At 44.1% G+C, this 24,806-nt stretch overlaps 1 protein-coding gene across 1 annotated transcript in view; it reads right to left on the bottom strand.

Annotated features, from left to right (window-relative positions):
* The window catches only part of LOC106588785 (growth factor receptor-bound protein 10), a 57,546-nt gene that overhangs the window by 27,030 nt on the left and 5,710 nt on the right, over positions 1-24,806 (bottom strand). Inside the window, exons 2-5 of the mRNA XM_014178196.3 lie at positions 22,186-22,300; positions 19,758-19,848; positions 8,131-8,374; positions 7,818-7,950 (exon numbers count right to left, since the gene is read on the bottom strand). Coding sequence (XP_014033671.1) covers positions 7,818-7,950; positions 8,131-8,374; positions 19,758-19,848; positions 22,186-22,236 — 519 coding nt within the window. The 5' untranslated portion in view covers positions 22,237-22,300. The remainder of the gene's footprint in view (positions 1-7,817; positions 7,951-8,130; positions 8,375-19,757; positions 19,849-22,185; positions 22,301-24,806) is intronic.

Here is a 24,806-nt window from a genome sequence, read left to right as displayed (position 1 = left end):
ACATTTCAAATGTTATATTATGGCTATGCACAGTGTTGTAACAATGTGCAAATTGTTGAAGTACAAAAGGCTAAATAAATAAAACAGACACATGAGTTGTATTTACAATGGTGTGCAGTGATCTCATTTCTCATATTTACCCCCTTTCTTTTTATGTAATGTATGCTCTCATCTATAAAAGTGGATTCTCGTGATAGTATTTCCTTTCATTTTAGACCACGTAGGTCTAAAAAAAAAAATGTAATGGTAGGCTAACTCTCTCTTTCCACAAGGCATGTCTGAGACTCTTGTCTGCATTGTTGTGGAGGCTATGCTATCTGGTAAGACCCTGTGTTTGTGTGTGGGAAGAAGTCGGTAACATGTATAAATAACTTTTGACCTTGGTGTGTAGGTATAAATAAGGTTGTATACAACAGGTGTAGACTAACAGTGAAACGCTTACTTATGGGCTCTTCGCAACAATGCAGAGAGAAAGAAAATAGAGAAAGAAAAGAAAAGTAATAACATGTAATAATAAAATGAATAAATACACAATGAGTAACGATAACTTGGCTATATACACAGGGTACCAATACCGAGTCGATGTGCAGGGGTACAAGGTAACTGAGGTAGATATGTACATATAGTTAGGGGTAAAATGACTAGGAAACAGGATAGATAATGAACAGTAAAATTGTTAACCAAATAGCTACCCGCACTAACTATTTAGCTTATGGCTTGGGGGTAGAAGCTGTTGAGGGTCCTGTTGGTTCCAGATTTGGTGCATCGCTACTGCTTGGCGTGCAGTAGTAGAGGGAACAGTCTATGAATTGGGTGGCTGGAGTCCTTGACCATTTTTAGGGCCTTCCTCTGACACCACCTGGTAGAGGTCCTGCATGGCAGGATGCTTGGCCCCAGTGATGTACTGGGCTGTACGCATTAACCTTTGTAGCGCCTTACGGTCAGATGCCAAGCAGGTGCCAAACGAAGCAGTGATGAAGCCAGTAAAGATGCTCTCAACGTTGCAGCTGTAGAACTTTTTAAAGCGCTGAGGGCCCATGCCAAATCTTTTCAACCTCCTGTGGGGGAAGCGGAATTGTTGTGCACTTTTCATGACTGTGTTGTGTGTGTGTGTGTGTGTGGACCATTGTAGATCCTTAGTGATGTGGGCACAGAGGAACTCTCAACCCCCTCCTCTACAGCTCTGATGTGAATGGGGGCGTACTGCGCCCTCTGTTTCATGTAGTCCACGATCAGCTCATTTGTCTTGCTGATGTTGAGGGAGAGGTTGTTGTCCTGGCATTCTCTGACCTCCTCCCTATAGGCGGTCTCATCGTTGTCGGTGATCAGGCCTACCGCCGTCGTGTCATCAGCAAACTTAAGAATGGTGTTGGAGTCATGCGGCTACGCAGTCATTGGCGAACAGGGAGTACAGGAGGGGACTAAGCACGCACCCCTGAGGGGCCCCTGGTGTTGAGGGTCAGCATGGCAGATGTGTTGTCTACCCTAACCAATGGGGTGGCCTGTCAGGAAGTCCAGTTGCAGAGGGAGGTGTTCAGTCCCAGGTTCCTTAGTTTAGTGATGAGCTTAGAGGGCACAAGGGTGTTGAATGCTGAGTTGTAGTCAATGAATACCAGTCTCTACCAACTGAGCCTTCCCTGTGGCTCAGTTGGTAGAGCATGGTGTTTGCAATGCCAGCATGGTGTGTGCAACGCCAGGGTTGTGGGTTTGATTCCCACGGGGGGCCAGTACAATTATTTTTTTTAGCAGACGCTCTGGATAAGAGCGCCTGCTAAATGACTAAAATGTAAATGTAAAAAATGTGTTCCTCTTGTCCAGGTGGGAGAGGGCAGTGTGGAGTGCAATGGAGATTGCATCATCTTTGGATCTGTTGGGGTGGTATGCGAATTGGAGACTGTCTAGTGCATCTGCGATGGTGTTGATGTAAGCCATGCTCAGCTTTTCAAAGCATTTCATGGCTAAAGATATGAGTGCTATGGGGTGATAGTCATTTAGAAAGGTTACATTGGCGTTCTTGGGCATAGTGACTATGGTGGGCTGCTTGAAACATGTAGGTATTACAGACTGGGTCAGGGAGAGGTTGAAAATGTCAGTGAAACACTTGCCAGCTGGTCAGCGCATGCTAGGAGTACGCGTCATGGTAATCCATCTGGCCCTGCGCCCTTCTGAATGTTAACTTCTAAAGCTCGTAAGACCTTTAAACAAGTTAACATTCACAAGGCCGCAGGGCCATACGGAGAATGAGATCACACAGTCGTCCGGAACAGCCAGTGCTCTCATGCATGGTTCAGTGTTACTTGCCTTGAAGCAAGCATAGAAGGCATTTAGCTCATCTGTTGTCACTGGGAGGCTCGCAGCTGGGTTTCCCTTTGTAATCCGTGCTAGTTTGAAAGCTCTGCTACATCCGACATGCATCAGAGTCGGCATAGTAGGATTAGGTATTAGTCCTCTATTGATGCTTAGCCTGTTTGAGGTCTTATAGGTTGTAGCGGGATTTATTATATGCATCCAGATTAGTTTCCCGCATTTTGAAAGTGGCAGCTCTAGCCTTTAGCTCAGTGCAGATGTTGCCTATAATTCATGGCTTCTGGTTGGGACATGTACATACGTAGGGCTGTGGCAGTCATGACATTTTGTTAGCTGGTTATTTTCATGTAAATGATTGCTGGTCTCACGGTAATTGACTGTTAATTAACATAAACACGTACATAAACATAAAGACATCTCCATGAATACAAGCCGCTGATGTGCGCCTTTGGAACATACATATACAAAAGTATATTAAATCCATTTAATATACACCATCAATATAAATCTATTATTTATTTTAGGCAGGTCTAAAGAAACATGATGATAGGAAGAAAATGTATTTCAGAAGAACAGAATGAGTCGGCCTACACCAAGTATACAAAACATTAAGAACAACTGTTCTTTGCATGACATAAACTGACCAGGGGAAAGATATGATCCTTTATTGATGTCACTTGTTAAATCCACTTCAAATCAGTGTAGATGAAGGGGAGGTGACAGGTTAAAGAAGGATTTTTAAGCCTTGAGACAATTGAGACTGTGTGCCATTGTGAGTATGAATGGGCAAGCCAAAATATTTACGTGAACAGGGTATGGTAGTAGGTGCCAGGGACACCGGTTTGTGTCAAGAACTGCAACGCTGTTGGGTTAGAATTATGCGACTATAGGCTATTTGAGAAAGTTGCAAAAAAAGCTAGGGCTCCATTCCTCGTCTCAGGTTGTACAGCTGTTCACTCAAGTGATCATATTTTAATTGACTATTCTCAATTTAATCTTGTCTTTACTAGTATGTACAATTTGTTTCGATTTAGAACGGCCCATTATCAAATGGGTAGGAACAGGGGCAAGGGGGAAAAGACATCATCCCTATGCACTCTAATAGCAAATTGTGGCCACAGTTTGTTTTTCAATCCTGTCCGGCAGGCTATTCCAGTTTTATAGTGGAGCATGTGCTTAATTTTAGCTGCTGAGAAATAAATATAGTAGCACCTGGAATCCTCCTCTTTTCAGTGGCAACCATCAAAACTCTGCTTTCAAACAGGATTGCATATAGAAATGTCTAGGCTTATAAAGAACACAAAGTTTGGACACACCTACTCATTCCAGGGTTTCTTTATTTGTACTATTTTCTACATGGTAGAATAATAGAAGACATCAAAATTATGAAACACCACATATGGTATCATGTAGTAACCAAAAAAAGTGTTGAACAAATTAAAAAATATATATTTTATATGAGATACTTCAAAGTAATCACCCTTTGCCTTGATGACAGCTTTGCACACTCTTGGCATTCTCTCAACCAGCTTCATGAGGAGTCATCTGGAATGCATTTCAAGTAACAGGTGGGCCTTGTTCATTTGTGTAAATGTTTTCCCTCTTAATGCGTTTGCGCCAATCAGCTGTGTTGTGACAAAGTAGGGGGGTATACAGAAAATAGCCCTATTTGGTAAAAGACCAAGTCCATATTATGGCAAGAACAGCTCAAACAAGCAAAGAGAAACAACAGTCCATCATTACTCTAAGACACGAAGGTCCGTCCTATAGGCCTATGTGTATACATAAGCTCTAATATGCGTAGGTTACATTTTTATCATCACCTTACAAAGAGCTGTCTATTTTCTTTGGCTTTGAAATAACATCCACAACGACCATGTTTTCCACTCAGTTTCAACCTTTTGATCGATCACAGTGAGATGAGTTTTAAAAGCTTGATACTGTTAAGATAAATGTTGGATGTGATTTTCAATTGCATTGATGTCAGAGTGGTTAGAGGGACAACAGATTAATTAATGAAGCCGGTGACTGATGTGGTAAACTCCTTAATGTCATGGCATGAATGCCAGAACATTTTCCTGTCTGTACTAGCGATACAGTCCTGTAGCTTAGAAGGAGCAGTGTCTGCGCGTGACTGGGACACTGGGTTCCCTGAATAACACACACTGGGGGAAGGAAAGGCTGGACTCTGACAAACTCTCTCACACTCACACAGCCGTGACGCTCCGAGCTGGGGTGGAAGCGTGTGAACGGGAAATGAGCGTCTGTCTTTCCCAGAGACGCTGTCGGAGAAGCCGGAACGCCGGACGGATAGGCAGGGCTCACACAGCCCAGATACTGTGTGTGTGTGCGTGTGTGTGTGGACGGATTGGCAGGGTTCACAGAGCCTAGATACTGAGAGGTTCCCAGCAAGATCTCCAGGAAGAGGGACACCGAGCATCCTGTAGACCTAGAACACTGTGTGTGTGTGTGTGTGTGTGTGTGTGTGTGTGTGTGTGTGTGTGTGTGTGTGTGTGTGTGTGTGTGTGTGTGTGTGTGTGTGTGTGTGTGTGTGTGTGTGTGTGTCAGCGGCTGCCCTGCTGCTGAAGAGAGAGAGAAAGCAAGAGAGGAGCTTTGGCCTAGGCTACTGTTGATTGCGAGGATGAAGGCCTTTTTAATTGAAGTAAAATTAAAGTTAGAGAGTATGCCTATTGTGAAAAGCTTACAAGGCAGGGCTTCAAACTGTGACCATGTAGCCACATTTTGCGACCCTTAGACTTGGTTGTGTGAGTTAAGAAATGTATTGGTCACATCAGTGCGGGCTACACATTCATTCACCTCCGGAGCCTGCTGGTTCTTGATTATTAATTGCACCCACCTGGTGTCCCAGGTCTAAATCAGTCCCTGATTAGAGGGGAACAATGGAACTGGCTGTGATGTCCATAGTTGAGTTCGAAGGCTATATCCATTATCCTCATGAATCCTGTAATGAAAGTGTCTGTTTGCCTCAGCTTTCTGAAGGTATACTTTTGATGTCTCAGCTCTCAATTTCAAACTCAACAGCAACTATTTAAAAAAGATATTTGATCTGGCTTTCAGATATGGAGTGCGTGAAAAGCACATTGACCATTGCGAGTGCATAGGCCTCATTGAACAGTAGGCTACAACTGGAAATGAAATGAACTTTTAGATTAATACATGGCTACTATGAGTGGATATTATATTTAGAGTTAGCAATCTAGCTAATGTGTTAAGTTTCCATCTTACTCAGGTGGTGAATTAGCCCCAAATACAGTTATTTCGGAAAGTATTCAGACCCCTTGATTTATCCAAATTTTGTTACGTTACAGCCTTATTCTAAAATGGTTTCTCCCATTCTTCTCTGCAGATCCAAGTTCTGTCAGGTTGGATGGGGAGTGTTGCTGCACAGATATTTTCAGGTCTCTCCAGAGATGTTCGATAAGGTTCAAGTCCGGGCTCTGGCTGGGCCACTCAAGGACATTCAGAGACTTGTCCCGAAGCCACTCCTGCGTTGTTTTGGCTGAATGCTTAGGGTCTTTGTCCTGTTGGAAGGTGAACCTTCACCCCAGTCTGAGGACCTGAGCATTCTGGAGCAGGTTTTCATCAAGGATCTCTCTGTACTTTGCTCCGTTCCTCTTTCCCTCGATCCTGACTAGTCTCCCAGTCCCTGCCGCTGAAAAACATCCCACAGCATGATGCTTCCACGACCATGCTTCACCGTAGGGATGGTGCCAGATTTCATCCAGACATGACGCTTGTCATTCAGGCCATAGAGTTCATTCTTGGTTTCATCAGACCAGAGAATCTTGTTTCTAAGAGTCAGAGTCCTTTAGGCACCCTTTGGCAAACTACAAGTGGGCTGTCATGTACTGAGGCGTGGCTTCCGTCTGGCTACTCTACCATAAAGGCCTGATTGGTGGAGTGCTGCAGAGATGGGAGAACCTTCCAGAAGGACAACCATCTCCACAGTGGAACGCTGGAGCTCTGTCAGAGTGACCATCGGGTTCTTGGTCACCTCATTGTGAATAACTTGATAGGCCCACAATTTTTTTCTACTGCATGATCCCACAAAAAAAAAATTGGTACGACCAAATCATGGGCTGGTGCCACCAACTGAAAAACTTAGTGGCACAAGTCTGTTAGTCTGGAGCCCTGCTACAAGGGGAATGTCCTCCGTGTGGAGGAGTTGAACTATTGTAGTGGACAAAGATGAGAAGAATGGTGCGGCCAAATGCATGCTACTTTGCACCTGGCCATTCTTATTTATTTATTTGTATTTATAATCATTAGTTTTATGATTATTATATGTCACTGTTATTATTGTAGGCCTTTTAATTAATCTAAACCAGTTCTTTAAATATGCAAAATATGTTTTGTTTCATTCTGTTGAGACATTTTATTAAGTTAACTGTAATGTTGTGTTTGCCACAATATAATATCCTACTCGTATTTTTCCTATAAACAATGGCTTGACTTACTTTAGATATTACCTTAATAAAAGTTTAGAAACATTTGTGAAGGTTTGGTGTGGTGTGGCTATTAGCCTACTATACTGAAGGCCTATGATATGACGACTGGGCGCACTGGTGCTCCAACTGATTCCGACAGCTGAACTTGAGATGAGGAAGGATGTTTTAGGCCTACCAGAGTTACTCCTGTAATCTAACAATATAATGCTTATCTTTATAACAAATTCTAATAGAACATTTATGAATTAACCACCTTCTGTAAATCTGTCTGACAGACGCAGCAGCCTGTCTGACATGAAAAAAATGCATGTTCGTGTCGTATCATGCCACCGGCATCTCTCTCTCTCTCTCTGGGGCTAGGCCTAAGCTTCTCTTTCTTCCCATTTATCTTTTAAATATTAATATCATACAGTGGACGCTTAAGCCTATAGGCCAACGGATGCAATGCCGTTATGCATTTGGTGTTCAAATCTCCAACAGCTGAACCGTGAGGTGGACAATTAGTGTTTTAGGAAAGCAAAAACCAATAAAATAGGGTACACATTTTTGCATATGCTACAGATCGAAACACAAGGAATAGCGTTTTGTAATTAAATATAGGCTGTTTAAGGACACAAATGTGGCTCATTTGACCAATATCCCTGGTTTACTGATGGAGCTGACTGCGTGGGAGGATGGCCTAATGGGTTACGCACCCAATACATATGGATACATTTCTCAAACGTCAGATCAATTGAAATCTTTCCGGTCACCTGTCTGGCGCCAAATGGGTGTGTGTGTGTGATTAATGACCATCATACCAGAATGAATCACACACCACACACACACACACACACACACACACACACACACACACACACACACACACACACACACACACGATAACCCAGCGTGAACTGTTGAGTAACATAAGAAAGGCAGGTCTACGGCCAAACACAACATTATGCCAGGACATTACAGTCCAGTCAGCTGATTCAGAAACAACAGACATGCACTCGCACTCAAAAGTCACTCAGTCTGTGTGTGTGTGTGTGCGCTTACATGGTTGTCTGTGGTGTGTATGAGGCTGAGGATGGGAGAGCCAGTGGGGGTGCAGAGTTCAGGGAAGGGGTTGATGACGGCAGGGAGAGAGGAGGGACGACACTGCTGCTGCTGCTGCTCCTCCTGGAGCCTCCTGTAGAGGGAGACAGAGTTCCACAAAAATAAAAGACACCTCAATCACAACCACAGATTTACATTTACTCATAGAAAGACAGAGATACTGTGTGTGTGTGTGTGTGTGTGTGTGTGTGTGTGTGTGTGTGTGTGTGTGTGTGTGTGTGTGTGTGTGTGTGTGAGATAGAGACATAGTTACCTAAAGGCGTTGATGTGTACGGGCTGAGAGCGACACAGCCTCTCTTGGGGGCAGGAGGGGGGAATAGGGGGCGTAGGGCGCTGGGAGCGAGGGACGCACCGATGAGGAGCGTGCCCGTGATGAGGGGTGTGCACGTGGCTGTTGTGCAGCAGCGGGGCCGTCTCTGTGTGGGTATTGCAGCTGGAGTAGAGACTCTCCAGAGAGGAGTTCATGTCATTCACCAACGCCTCCAGATCCACATCATCTACACAGAGAGACAGAGCAGAGACAGAGAGCAACAGAGAGACAGAGAGCAGAGACAGAGAGCGACACAGACAGAGAGCGACACAGACAGAGAGCGACACAGACAGAGAGCGACACAGACAGACAGAGAGCGACACAGACAGACAGAGAGCGACACAGACAGACAGAGAGCGACAGACAGACAGAGAGCGACACAGACAGACAGAGAGAGAGCGACACAGACAGACAGACAGACAGACAGACAGACAGACAGACAGACAGACAGACAGACAGACAGACAGACAGAGAGCGACACAGACAGACAGACAGACAGACAGACAGACAGACAGACAGACAGACAGACAGACAGACAGACAGACAGACAGACAGACAGACAGAGAGCGACACAAACAGACAGACAGAGAGCGACACAGACAGACAGAGAGCGACGCAGACAGACAGACAGAGAGCGACGCAGACAGACAGACAGACAGAGAGCGACGCAGACAGACAGACAGAGAGCGACACAGACAGACAGAGAGCGACACAGACAGACAGACAGACAGAGAGCGACACAGACAGACAGACAGAGAGCGACACAGACAGACAGAGAGCGACACAGACAGACAGACAGACAGACAGACAGACAGACAGACAGACAGAGAGCGACACAGACAGAGAGACAGACAGACAGACACAGACAGACAGACAGACAGACAGACAGACAGACAGACAGACAGACAGACAGAGAGCGACACAGACAGACAGACAGAGAGCGACACAGACAGACAGACAGAGACACAGACAGACAGAGACACAGACAGACAGAGACACAGACAGACAGACAGACAGACAGACAGACAGACAGACAGACAGACAGACAGACAGACAGACAGACAGACAGACAGACAGAGACAGACAGCGACAGACAGCGACACAGACAGACAGCGACACAGACAGACAGCGACACAGACAGACAGCGAAACAGACAGAGAGAGACAGAGAGCGACACAGACAGAGAGCGACACAGACAGACAGACAGACAGACAGACAGACAGACAGACAGACAGACAGACAGACAGACAGACAGACAGAGAGCGACACAGACAGAGAGACAGACAGACAGACACAGACAGAGAGCGACACAGACGCAGCGACAGACAGACAGACAGACAGACAGACAGACAGACAGACAGACAGACAGACAGACAGCGACACAGACAGACAGACAGACAGACAGACAGCGACACAGACAGACAGCGACACAGACAGACAGCGAAACAGACAGACAGCGAAACAGACAGACAGCGAAACAGACAGAGAGAGACAGAGACAGACAGAGAGCGACACAGACAGACAGACAGACAGACAGACAGACAGACAGACAGACAGACAGACAGACAGACAGACAGACAGACAGAGAGCGACACAGACAGACAGACAGACAGAGAGCGACACAGACAGACAGACAGAGAGCGACACAGACAGACAGAGAGCGACACAGACAGACAGACAGACAGACAGAGAGCGACACAGACAGAGAGACAGACAGACAGACACAGACAGACAGACAGAGAGCGACACAGACAGACAGACAGAGAGCGACACAGACAGACAGACAGAGACACAGACAGACAGAGACACAGACAGACAGAGACACAGACAGACAGACAGACAGACAGACAGACAGACAGACAGACAGACAGACAGACAGACAGACAGACAGACAGACAGACAGACAGACAGACAGACAGAGAGCGACACAGACAGACAGACAGACAGACAGACAGACAGACAGACAGACAGACAGACAGACAGACAGACAGACAGACAGACAGACAGACAGACAGACAGACAGACAGACAGACAGACAGACAGAGAGCGACACAGACAGAGAGACAGACAGACAGACACAGACAGAGAGCGACACAGACAGACAGACAGAGACACAGACAGACAGACAGACAGACAGACAGACAGACAGACAGACAGACAGACAGACAGACAGACAGACAGACAGACAGACAGACAGACAGACAGAGACACAGACAGACAGCGAAACAGACAGACAGCGACACAGACAGACAGCGACACAGACAGAGAGCGACACAGACAGAGAGCGACACAGACAGACAGACAGAGAGCGACACAGACAGACAGAGAGCGACACAGACAGACAGACAGACAGACAGACAGACAGACAGACAGACAGACAGACAGACAGACAGACAGACAGACAGACAGACGCGTAAAGACGGGGTGGAGAGGGAGAGAGATAGGTGTATTTAAAACAGCAAAAAGGAGACACATGCTGCAAATCTTGCTCTTACCAATAGATGTCACTGTAGACTAGAGATAACTTGGATGCTGTCCTGAGCACAGGGAGAGCTACTCCCAAATCCCCGTTATTCGCATGAAGACAGAGATACAGGGGGTGCAAATCCGGGTGCCTTGCGAGAATTTGTCGGTGAGTGAGTAACCCGCCTTTACCATGCGCTCTATTGGCCAATGTGCAATCACTGGAGAATAAACGGGATGAGCTCCCTTCCAGACTATCCTATCAACAGGACATTAAAAACTGTCATATCTTATGTTTCACAGAGTCATGGTTGAACGACAACATGGATATACAGTTAGCTGCATCGGCAGGACAGAACAGCTGCGTCCGGTAAGATGAAGGTTGGTGGTTTGTGTATTTGTCAATAACAGCTGGTGCACAATGTCTAATATTAAGGAAGTCTTGAGGTCTGTCTCGCCTGAGGTAGCTTACCTCATGATAAACTGTAGACCACACTATTTTTCGAAGCGGTCTATTTACCACCACAAACCGATGCTGGCACTAAAACCACACTCAACGAGATGTATAAGGCCATAAGCAAACAAGAAGATGCTCATCCAGAAGCGGCACTCCTAGTGGCCCGGGGACTTTAATGCAGGCAAACTTAAATCCATTTGACCTAATTTCTAGCAGCATGTTAAATGTGCAACCAGAGGGGATTTTTTTTAAAACGAGACCACCTTTACTCCACAGACAGACACACGTACAAAGCTCTCCCTCGCCCTCCATTTGGCAAATCTGACCATAATTCTATCCTCCTGATTCCTGCTTACAAGCAAAAATTGAAGCAGGAAGTACCAGTGACTCGCTCAATACGGAAGTGGTCAGATGATGCGGATGCTACACTACACAACTGTTTTGCTAGCACAGACTGGAATATGTTCCTGGATTCATTAAATGGCATTGAGGAGTTTACCACATCAGTCACCGGCTTCATCAATAAGTGCATAGATGACGTCGTCTCAACAGTGACCGTACGTACATATTCCAACCAGAAGCCATGGAATACAGGCAACATCCGCACTGAGCTAAAGGCTAGAGCTGCCTCTTTCAAGGTGTGACAGCTCTTATAAGAAATCCAGCTATGCCCTCAGACGAACCATCAAACAGGCAAAGCTTCAATACAGGACAAAGATAGAAACATACTACACCAGCTCTGACGTTCGTCGGATGTGGCAGGGCTTGCAAACTATTACAGACTACAAAAGGGAAACCCAGCCATGAAGTGATCAGTGACGCGAGCCTACCAGACGGGCACTGCCCTTTCCCACCTGGACAAAAGGAACACCTATGTGAGAATGCTATTCATCGACTACAGCTCAGCGTTCAATACGCTAGTGCCCACAAAGCTCATCAATAAGCTAAGGACCCTGGGATTAAACACCTCCCTCTGCAACTGGATCCTGGACTTCCTGACGGGCCGCCCCCATGTGGTAAGGGTGAGCAACAACATCTGTCACGCTGATCCTGAACACAGGGGCCCCTCAGGGGTGTGTGCTTAGTGCCCTCCTGTACTCCTTGTTCACCCACGACTGCATGGCCAAGCACAACTCCAACACCATCATTAAGTTGGCTGACGACACAATAGTGGTAGGCCTGATCACCTACGACGATGAGACATCCTATAGGGGGGTCAGAGACCTGGCAGTGTGGTGCCAGGACAACAACCTCTCCCTCAACGTGAGCAAGACAAAAAGAGACGATTGTGGACTACAGGAAAAGGAGGGCCAAACACATCCCCCATTCCCATCAATGGGGCTGTGGTGCAGCAGGGTTGAGAGTTTCAAGTTCCTCAAGCTACAGTAGACTAGAGATAGTTAGGATGCTGTCCAGAGCAGAGAGAGAGCTAGTGTATGTCAGAGGGACATTAAGAAACCATTGGAATATAACAGAAGACTCCAGCCTTCCACTAAAATGTTTCCTCTACCATGTTCTAAGGTGTCCCTAGGCTCTGAGTGTGTGTGCGCATGTGTAGGCCTGAGTCTGCTGACTCTGGAGCACTGGGAACACGGTCACTGCCTCGCATATGTTAAATCTAGAAAGTGGGACACCAAAACCACACACAGAAAGGCTTAGATCAATTGGAGACAAGAAATGGGTCCCCCACCATACACAGTTAGGGTCTGACCGTTTGTTCTCTAACCACACACCCTGGGGACAGTCTGGGACACAAGGCCATGTGATGCTGGGGTTCATGTATAGGACGGGGTGACCAATGGGGGGAGAGAGAGAAAAAGAGAACAAACCTACATTACATAAAAAGAGAGGGGGTAAATATGGTTCTTATTATAGGGTGTTATGGTGTAATGAGACATTGACATGCTTTACATTCCTAATGAGCGCGCACACACACACACACACACACACACACACACACACACACACACACACACACACAACTATGCAGGTAAGGTGATACAGCATCTAAACATAGTGGCCTGTTACAGAGTCAGAAGTGAAACTAGAGCTGCTGTCTGACTGACTGGAACCATCATCCTCTACAGTCAATCATTCATCTACAGTCATACTTAAAAGGTTACATTCAAATAAAAAACATACCGAAGTCTCTATCATCCCCAACATTCAACATGGGGTGGCAGGTAGTGGTTAGAGCGTTGGGCCAGTAACCGAAAGGTTTCTGGATCGAATCCCCGATCTGACAAGGTAAAAATCTGTCATTCTGCCCCTGAATAAGGCACTGTTCCTAGGCCGTCATTGTAAATAAGAATATGTTGTTAACTGACTTGCCTAGTTAAATAAAAGGTTACATTAACATTTTTAAAACACACTGAAGTCTATCATCCCCTACAGTCAACATACCGAAGTCGATCATTCTCTACTGTTATCATACCGAAGTCTTCAAGTCACTAAACCAGCTAAATATGCCTCTAGGCAAGTGTATCAGTCCGTGGGAGCCCACACCGATCCAAATGAAGCATACATCGGTAAGAAAACTGATTCAAACGTTACGAATTGCAGGTTCACCAACACTTTTAACTCAATTGTTTCTGCCTTACTCTGCAAACATTGCTCTACAAGTCAGATAACAACTGTGTGCACAGCGCGAGAGATGCAGCTGCACGAGCCAATGAGAGGTAGGCCTACTCTAACCCTGTTCTAATATTGGTAGGCTACATCTGCATGGCACCTTCAACATTCAGATGTTTTTCATATTGCGAAAGCCATTTTACAACAGACTTTATTAACTCCTTACACTCGTGGGAATTGTCCTATACCGTATGGATAGGGCTAAATGGAAATGTTTCTTACAGAAGAAATATGGGAAGTATATGCAATATAGCCATTAAAAAAATTGAACAGTTTGGAGATAATGGGAAAATTATTAGACAAAGGTGAAAACACAACAGTTCACCTGACACAAGACTGCATCCAAAACATTAGAATGTTGATTTTACACTTACTGTACTTTGTCATATTTGTTGATAACGAAATCTGAAAATACTCTGGATACATTCAGTAACATAATTTTGGGTAGTTGCAACATAAGACAACAAAAATGACAAGGGTTTGAGTGAGAGGTCTAACTGGTGTTTCCAAGTGGCCACACACACACACACACACACACATCTCCAATGTGTGCACAGTTCCTAAGTCATTTCAATGCACTTTTATGACTCAAAGAAGAGTCTTCAACTAGAAGGTGTTTTTTTTAGCTCTCCTAGCTGTGCTGTTGAGGAACTAGAGCAAGAACACTTGTAGTTGTGTTGTTTGGAACATAGCCCTGCATCTTCGCCTTTACACAATTACTGTTAAGCAATACAAAAACGGTCCATTATAAATCACAATCTGGGTCAGATGGGTATAATTTGAAAGCTTGTTCAATTTCCAACATGACTTGCTAAATGATAAAATATGATCTTACAGTGTTAGGCTTTCACTAGGCAATTTAGAGAAGCAGATTGTAATTTTGGTGCAATAGAATGGAGTCATGAGTGCATTTCCTTCACAATACAACAAACATAGGCTCATTCTGTTCAGGACGACCCAGAATATAACGTCATGCCATCTTGTAACTGTACATCAAACATAGTGATCATGAAAGTTAACACTGTATATAGCATGAGTTTTATGATATGGAAATGTGAAGTGTACAGCATTCCAATTTAAGTGCTTATCAGAGTTCAAATCTGCCATTTTCAACATGTATACGGGTGCAAGTGCAAAGGGCTACATGAGGGACAACCAATGTAGTTTTTTGGGTCATTGATACCAAATGCACTGTAGAAAATGTTGTTTTACCGGTGGAGACGTGCCGGGCTACCGGAGTGGACAACTCACATTTTGCTGACTGCACAGCTAACTGCTGATTGGTGGTTTTCGATTGCCAGGTCCACCGTACAAAATATGAGTTTAGCTCTGCTTTAAACAGTCACTGCATTTGGTCATTTTTACATGAAAAGGGTAAAGGTGTAATTTCATAACAAGGACAGCAATAATTTTCCCGAGCCGCACTGGTCGGAATGGGAGAAGAGAGCAGCTCTTGGTCGAAACCATTTGCTTTTGAAACGGGGTGAAATCCAAAACTGTTATATTAATTAGCTATGTGTGTCATAGCTAATTTCTAAAAGATAAATATTGACATATTACTAGCAAAATGTTTAAAAAAAAAATCTGCTATCTGACAAGTTAGATCAGTGGGTGATGAGTATTTCAGATAAAAGGTGGGGGGGACAGAAACATAAATTGCGCCGATCCATTCAACTAATCAAATCACACCGAATCGTTTCAAACAAAAAGTATTGTTCCTGTATCATATTGGAGCACATGTATCTAGATGCGTATCGAATCGTGCTTGTAAGGAGAGATGCACATCCCTATAACCTAGCATAATATAGCCTGGCATAATATAGCCTGGCATGACAGATAGATAGGGCAGCTCTACTTCTAGCTCCTAAGCAACTTCACAGTATGTTCATTTTTTTGGTGTGTGTTATTTCTTACATTATTAGCCCAGGAAATTGTTGGTGTTATTACATACAGCCGGAAAGAACTTTCGGATATCAGAGTGGCAGTAACTCACCAGCATTAGGACCGGGAATACGACTTTCCCGAATTGGATCCTTTGTTCGTACCCCCCAGGGCAATTGAACGGATTCCAGAGGCTGATCCAAAACACCGCCGGCGGAGAAGAGGTGATCGGAGTGGACTTCTAGTCCGACTCAGGAAGCGGGCACACCACCCACCACTTCCAGAATATTACTCGCTAATGTTCACGGAAACATGGCTCTCTCGGGATATACTGTCTGAGACTGTACAGCTAGTTGGGTTCTCAGTATATCGCCCAGACAGGAATAAAGACATCTCTGGGAAGAAGGCAGGCAGGGGTGTATGTTTCATGATTAACCACCCACGGTGTGATTGTGATAACATACAGAAACTCAAGTACTTTTGTTCACCCGACCTAGAATACCTCAATCAAATGCTGATAATTATCTTCGGTTATAGTCACAACCGTGTATATTCCCCCTCAAGCCGATACCATGACGGCCCTCAAAAGAACTTCACTGGACTTTATGCAAACTGGAAACCACATATAGTGAGGTCGCATTTATTGTAGCTGGGGATTTTAACAAAGCAAATTTGAGGAAAACACTACCGAAGCTCTACCAACACATTGATAGTTGCACTCGCTCTGAGAAAACAGACCACCGCTACTCAGCTTTTCAAAGTGCCTATAAGGCCCTCTCCCACCCTCCCGTCGGCAAATCTGATCATGACTCCATTTTGCTCCTCCCTTCCTATAGGCAGAAACTGAAAAATAGGAAGTACCTGTGCTAAGAACTATTCAAGGCTGGTCTCACCAAATCGGAATCCACACTTCAAGATTGTTTTGATCACGCGGACTGGGATATGTTCAGGGTAGCCTCTAAGAATAACATCGACAAATACACGGATACAGTGAGTGAGTTTATCAGGAAGTGCATAGGAGATGTTGTACCCACTGTGACCATTAAAACCTACCCTAACCAGAAACCGTAATATACGGCAGCATTCGGGTAAAACTGAAAGCGTGAATCACCACATTTAACCAAGGTGACTGGGAATATGGCCGAATACAAACTGTGTAGTTATTCCCTCCTTAACCTGTTATGGATAGGGGGCAGTATTTTCACGGCCGGATAAAAAAACGTACCTGATTTAATCTGATTATTACTCCTGCCCAGAAACTAGAATATGCATATAATTATTAGCTTTGGATAGAAAACACTCCAAAGTTTCTAAAACTGTTTGAATGGTGTCTGTGAGTATAACAGAACTCATTTGGCAGGCCAAAACCTGAGAAGATTCTGTACAGGAAGTACCCTGTCTGACCATTTCTTGGCCTTCTTGATCATCTCTATCCAAAACAGGGGATCTCTGCTGTAACGTGACACTTCCTACGGCTCCCATAGGCTCTCAGAAGGCGGCAAAAAGCTGAATGGTGGCTTTGCAGGCCCTGGCTGAAAAACACTAGCGCATTTAGATAGTGGTCGATCAGAGAACAGAGACTGGAGGCGCGTGCGCGAGGCGACTCCATGTTTTTATTCTTTCGTCTTTGAACGAAAACAACGACTCCCGGTCAGAATATTATCGCTTTTTTACGAGAAAAATAGTATAAAAATTGATTTTAAACAGCGGTTGACATGCTTCGAAGTACAGTAATGGAATATTTAGAATTTTTTTGTCACGAAACGCGTCGGGCGCGTAACCCTTCGTCACCCTTGGATAGTGTCTTGAACGCACGAACAAAACGCCGCTATTTGGATATAACTATGGATTATTTGGAACCAAACCAACATTTGTTATTGAAGTAGAAGTCCTGGGAGTGCATTCTGACGAAGAACAGGAAAGGTAATCCAATTTTTCTTATAGTAAATCTGAGTTTGGTGAGGGTCAAACTTGGTGGGTGTCAAAATAGCTAGCCTGTGATGGCGAGCTATCTACTCAGAATATTGCAAAATGTGCTTTCACCGAAAAGCTATTTTAAAATCGGACACCTCGATTGCATAAAGGAGTTCTGTATCTATAATTCTTAAAATAATTGTTATGCTTTTTGTGAACGTTTATTGTGAGTAATTTAGTAAATTCACCGGAAGTGTTCGGTGGGAATGCTAGTTCTGAACGTCACATGCTAATGTAAAAAGCTGGTTTTTGATATAAATATGAACTTGATTGAACAAAACATGCATGTATTGTATAACAATGTCCTAGGCGTGTCATCTGATGAAGATCATCAAAGGTTAGTGCTGCATTTAGCTGTGGTTTTGTTTTTTGTGACATTATATGCTAGCTTGAAAAATGGGTGTCTGATTATTTCTGGCTGGGTACTCTGCTGACATAATCTAATGTTTTGCTTTCGCTGTAAAGCCTTTTTGAAATCGGACAGTGTGGTTAGATAAAGGAGAGTCTTGTCTTTAAAATGGTGAAAATAGTCATATGTTTGAAAAATGGAAGTTTTGGGATTTTTGAGGAATTTGTAATTCGCGCCACGCCTATCATTGGATATTGGAGCAGGTGTTCCTCTAGCGGAACGTCTAGATGTAAGAGGTTAAGGCAATATGTCAGTAGAGAGACAAAGTGGAGTTGCAATTCAACGGCTCAGACACGAGACGTATGTGGCAGGGTCTACAGACAATAACGGACTACAAAGGGAAAACCAGTCAAGTCGTGGACACTGACGTCTTGCTTCCAGACAAGCTAAACACCTTCTTCGCCTACTTTGAGGATAACACAGTGCCACCGACATGACCCGCTACCAAGGACTGTGAGCTCTCCTTCTCCATGACCGACTTGAATATTTAAGCGTGTTAACCCTCGCAAGGCTGCCGGCCCAGACGGCATCCCTAGCCGTATCTTCAGAGCATGCGCAGACCATCTGGCTGGTGTGTTTACGGACATATTCAATTTCTCTCTATCCCAGTCTGCTGTCCCCACTTGCTTCAAGATGTTCACCATTGTTCCTGTACCCAAGAAAACGATGGTAACTGAACTAAATGACTATCGCCTGGGTCGGATCCCCGGAACCTCAGGAGGCTGAAGAAATTTGGCTTGGCACCTTAAACCCTCAGACTTTTAGATGCACAATTGAGAGCATCCTGTCGGGCTGTATCGCCACCTGGTATGGTAACTGCACCGCCCACAACCACACGGCTCTCCAGAGGGTGGTGCAGTCTGCCCATTGCGTCATCGAGGGCAAACTACCTGCCCTCCAGGACACCTACAGCACCCGATGTCACAGAAAGGTCAAAAAGATAATCAAGGACAACAACCACCTGAGCCACTGCCTGTTCACCCCGCATTCATCCAGAAGGTGAGGTCAGTACAGGTGCATCAAAGCTGTGACCAAGAGACTGAAAAACAGTTTATATCTCAAGGCCATCAGACCGTTAGAGCGTTGGACTAGTAACCGAAAGGTTGCAAGTTCGAATCCCCGAGCTGACAAGGTACAAATCTGTCCTTCTGCCCCTGAACAACATTTTACATTTTTTACATTTTAGTCATTTAGCAGACGCTCTTATCCAGAGCAACTTACCGTAGTGAATGCATCCATTTCATGCATTTTTTTTTGTACTGGCCCCCCGTGGGAATCGAACCCACAACCCTGGCGTTGCAAACACCATGCTCTACCAACTGAGCCACAGGGAAGGCAGTTAACCCACTGTTCCTAGGCCGTCATTGAAAATAAGAATTTGTTCTTAACTGACTTGCCTAGTTAAATAAAGGTAAAATAAAAAGAATGGTCCTTTAGGCCTACATACTTTACAGTGAGCCAATATTTACAACATGACTGTGAGCAACAATCTCCATGGAGACCAGGCGTTGACGACACCCCCAGGAAGTAACGGGTCAAACAGGAAGAAGATTTACAGCCTGCCTTCCCACAGCATTCCTAGAAGAGCATTCCTACAGAATTCCAAGGAGTCTGCTGGATATTCTGGAAAAATCAACCCACTAGCCAGTGAGAAAAATGTTGAGCACCAAAAAAAATAACACTATTATAGCCTCTTCATTTGGACAACATAGGAGAAAGGGGAGGATAGATGAGATGAGAGGAAAGGACAATCACCTTGGTGGTCGGAGTTCCGATGGGCAGAGAGTTGAAACCCTTGACCATTCAAATTGTCCGGTCTGCGGGAGGAAGTCCGGTCCACAGTTTCCTGTGTGAATGGAGAAACAGAAAGCACAATAAATCAGGACATACACTACCGTTCAAAAGTTTGGGGTCACTTAGAAATGTCCTTGTTTTTGAAAGAAAAGCACATTTTTTTGTCCATTAAAATAACACCAAATTGATCCGAAATACGGTGTAGACATTGTTAATGTTGTAAATGACTATTGTAGCTGGAAACAGCAGATTTGTGAAGGGAGTAGTACACAGCGTTGTATGAGATCTTCAGTTTCTTGGCAATTTCTTGCATGGAATAGCCTTCAATTCTCAGCACAAGAATACTGATGAGTTTCAGAAGAAATGTCTTTGTTTCTGGCCATTGGAAAACAGGAGTGATGGTTGCTGATAATGGGCCTCTGTACACCTATTTAGATATTCAATACATTTGTTTTTTACAAAAATCAGCCATTTCCAGCTACAATAGTCATTTACAACATTAATAACAATGTTTACACTGTATTTGATGTTATTTTAAAAATGGACAAAAAAAAAGTGCTTTTCTTTAAAAAACAAGGACATTTTTAAGTGACCCCAAACGTTTGAATGGTAGTATACACTGCAGGGCAACATGCATATTCCCTTGGCATTGTATTGTTTTTTTATGCAAATGGAACATAGGTACCCATAGGGCTCTGGTCAAAGTAGTGGTAGGGATTAAGGTGTCATTTGAGAAAGAGAAACCGTTTGGAACACGTCTGGGAGAGTTTTGTCTGCACGGATATGAATCTGTCATCCAGCCAATATATACAAACACACACAAACGTTTGCATGTGCCAGCACACACAGATGCAAAAACTGCTCTTCACACACACACACACGAAGTAGCCTCAGATAAGGAGCACTGCTGAGGAGAATATATTTTAAAAAAAATATATATAAAAAAAAAAGGAAAAAGACATTTTCAATTTTCCAGGAAAGCGGAGAACACGGAAGTACAGTTTCCAGGAACTGCTCGCTGCCAGAGGTACGGCACACACACGCACATACACACACACACACACACACCACTCCCCTCTGAAAACATCCATAAACGCCCAGAGAGAGATTTACAGCTCCGAGAAGCAGCCAAGGATTTTCCAGGGACAGCTCTGCTGCATACATACGTCTGTGGAAACCAGAACTACACAACACAAACACTCCATAACACACATATAATATGCACGTCATACAAACTTGACACACCAGAACGGTCCTATAACCACAACCATACTGACCTTTCACACAGACACACAGGTCCATGGCAGCAGTGATACCACATAACCGTGCAGGAAGGTTGTAACTACAACATTCCCATGTCAATAGAACAGAGTTAGGTATTATATTACCACAATAAAGGGATATTTGATCAATTTTACATATTTAGATATTTGTTTCCTTACCTTGCGGAAAGTCTTTTCTGACTGTATTGAACAGATCGAGGACAAAAGTGGTGAAAGAGAGAGCGGTTTGAGAAGCTAGTGTTGTAAAAATGAGCATGTCTGACCATCTTTGCAAGCATGGCAGAACTTGGGCCTGCACAGTACACACCATATCCACGCATATGGAGACCACTGGGTTTGAACGCAGGTTATTAGTGTGCCACAAGACAGAATTAGCCCGCTGAGCTAAAGCCTAGTTTGGAGAGAAAAGTCTTCTAGCATGGTTCTCTGCTACACACTCACACAAAGCGTTTCTCCCTCTAATGTGTCCATGGCTCACATCCAGCTCTCCCGCTTGGAAACACACACACGCGCTCAGCTCTTCCGCTCCGAGAGTCTTGGAACATGGCTCAGATGGACAAAATATACCCAGAGAGAGTTATGTAAGTACAGTATGTGGAAGAGGTTCGTCCTCATCTACACACACTCAACCTACTGTCTCAGCCCTGAGAGGTTGCATGGTGTGTGTGTGTGTGTGTGTGTGTGTGTGTGTGTGTGTGTGTGTGTGTGTGTGTGTGTGTGTGTGTGTGTGTGTGTGTGTGTGTGTGTGTGTGACAATGCATTATATAATGGATAAGGTTGGCCCATCAACATGATACAGCATGACAGCTTACACACACACACACACATTCCACGCTTTCAGCCCTAATGAACTAAAATGCTGATTGGGGTGGGTGGGAAAGGTGGTGTGTGTCTGATGTTGTGAAGTTGTTTGTTTTGCTGGTCTATTTATAGGCCTTAAGGGCCACCAGTCTAGTCCTATAGGACACAACGGCACTTCTAATGGGTCTATGTGTCAGCTGAGCATTGTCACGGTTACGGCAGGCATGCAAACATGTTAGACCCAGCCCTGTCACTATGGTTATAGTCACAGACACAGGTGTCGTGTGTGTGTGTATAGTCTTTACCTGGAAGTTAGATTGGAGGAGGAAGTAGTCCGGACACCCGGCTAAGGCCATGTTATCCTTCCGCAGGCTCCGGTTCTGGAGATCACATTTACTTCTCACGCCACAGACCAGATACCTAAACAGAGAGACCAACGGATCATCAAACAAGGAACCCTAACTGTAGAGATAGACAATAACAAAATCACAATCACACACACACATGATGCTTGTCAAACACAGCAATTCCTCAGACTAAATAAGGGATTATCCCATGACTACTTAACACTTGCAGAGAGAGAGAAAGAAAGAAAAAGAGGAGAGCGACAGACTAAGGGCCAGTTTCCCAGACAAAAAGTAAGCCTATAGTCCTGAACTAAAAAGTATGCTCAAAAGAGAATCTCCATTAAAAGTGCTTCGTGGTCTAGTACTCAAGTCTCCTTTCTTATCTAATATGGGCTAGTCTTAGAGTGTCTAAATTGGTCTACATGCATTGACTAAGCACACTGGTCCCAGATAACTCACTGCCACATTCCTGACCGTACCATGATGAAGCTTATCCTAACCTTGCCTGGTTGGGGACAAATCAATGACTGTATATACAGTATATGAATGGACAAAGCCATCGATCACATGACACATTTATTCCTATGTGAAGACTCAATAGCACATTGGAGACAAATTAGGTTTGTTAAGATGGCATTTTATGGAGACATGCAGTTTGAGCTACTTCAGGAAGTGATGTTGCAGGCTAGCTCAGTGCTGCCCCCTCTCATTGTGTAACTCAAGTTGAAGGCTGACTGGGGTACTGCAGGTTGCCATTGGCAACTAAACTTCTGTGTGTGATTTTAAAATAATTGGTTCAAGGCGATATATGCCCTTAGCTAGCTTAGAATAAAATTATTGGTACCATGATTGTCTTTGATTTTTTGGGGGGGGGGTTTTCATTCACTATAATGGGGATCCTGTTTCCTACTAACAATGCCCACAGGGCGGTCGGCCTTGAACTTGTGGTTCAATGAGAGGGGGCAGTTGCTCTCCCCTGGGGAAAATCCTAATTTCCACTTAAAAAAAAGAGGCAATCTGCAGTTGCTACATCCATTTTTGGACTTATAAATGAAGTTTTTGCATATGAATGTAAGAAGCCTTCTGCCGAAGCTTGATTTTGTGAATATATGGATAAAAAACTGCCGACCCGGATGTATTTATGCTTTCTGAAACCTGGCTTAAAAAAAATCTATTACAGACAAAAATATTGGCATAAATGGTTACAATGTTTTTCGTACAGATCGTAAATCTAAGGGTGGTGGTGTTGCTGTATATGTAAAAGACAAGTTCTCTGTGGTCATTCTGACTTCTGTTACTAAACCTAAGCAATTTGAATATCTGTCTTTGAACCTAAACCTTGGCTCATCTTTAAATATTGTTGTATCTTGCTGTTATAGTCCGCCATCGGCTACTGTTGGCTCTCTGGATTGTATTTTCAAATTGTTATCACAGAATGTCAATTCTGAGTTTGTCCTGATGGGTGATCTGAATCAGGACTGGCTAACATCTAGCTCTGATCAACTTAAAATTCTGTGCAATACCTACAATCTTACTCAGATTGTCAACAGTGTAACTAGGTTGAATATAAAATATCCTCTGAAATCCTCTTTGATTGATTTGATCTTGACCAATACTCCTAATCGTTTTAATGCTTCTGGTATTTTTGCAAATTACATAAGTGATCACTGTGCCAGTGCCTGTGTGAGAGATGGTAAAATTCCTAAGCGATCTCCACATGGTATTACAAAAAGAAACTGGAAGCGGTTTGATATTCAAGGTTTTTTACATGATGTATCTAGCATTGAATGGAATAGAATTAATCCCTGATGTTTAACTAGCCTTTTCTTACTTCCACAACGCATTCCAGGATGTATGCAATAGGCATGCCCCTTTTAAAAAATTCAGGATTAAGGGCAGAGAGAACCCTTGGTTTACTAAGGAACTTACAAAAATCATAAGGGAACGAAATGCTATGTGGGCTAAAGCAAGAGGGACTGGTTTGGCAGATGATTGGATGGCTTTTAAACGTCTTCGAAATATGGGTGTGGCTATGATCCGTAAATTGAAAGCAGACCACTTCCTGAAATCTACTTCACAAAATGTAAATAATCCATCCAAATTTTGGCAAGTAGTGAAAGGTTTGGAGTGCATAAAAGATACACAGCTTCCTAAACAATTGTTGGTCGACACTCAGATTGTAACTGAGAGAACCTCCATTCTGAAAGCCTTGAACCAGCATTTTTTAGATGCAGGCAGTTTATTTGAAAAGGTCAAAGGTATAATTGAGCCCCCTATAAATTTACCTGACACCCCTGTGCACTCCTTCACCAGGTTTTCCTTTTCATCCTTCTCTGTTTCAGATGTGTGTAAAGCCCTGAAAGAAATGGATGAAAAAAAATCCCCTGGCCCTGATGAACTAGACCCCCGCCTCCTATACCTAGCCGCTGACATCATTGCTCCCCCCTTAACATGTATTTTTAACCTTACGCTTGATGTTAAGGAAATCCCCAAGTTATGAAAATCTGCTTTTGTACTGCCTCTCCTGAAAGGTGGAGATCCCTCGCTACTTGACAACTATCGACCCATTTCAAAATTGT

The sequence above is a fragment of the Salmo salar genome, chromosome 27 (assembly GCF_965601325.2).
Source record: "Salmo salar chromosome 27, fSalSal1, whole genome shotgun sequence".
NCBI lineage: Eukaryota > Metazoa > Chordata > Actinopteri > Salmoniformes > Salmonidae > Salmo > Salmo salar.
This window is presented reverse-complemented; position numbering and strand designations above follow the sequence as displayed.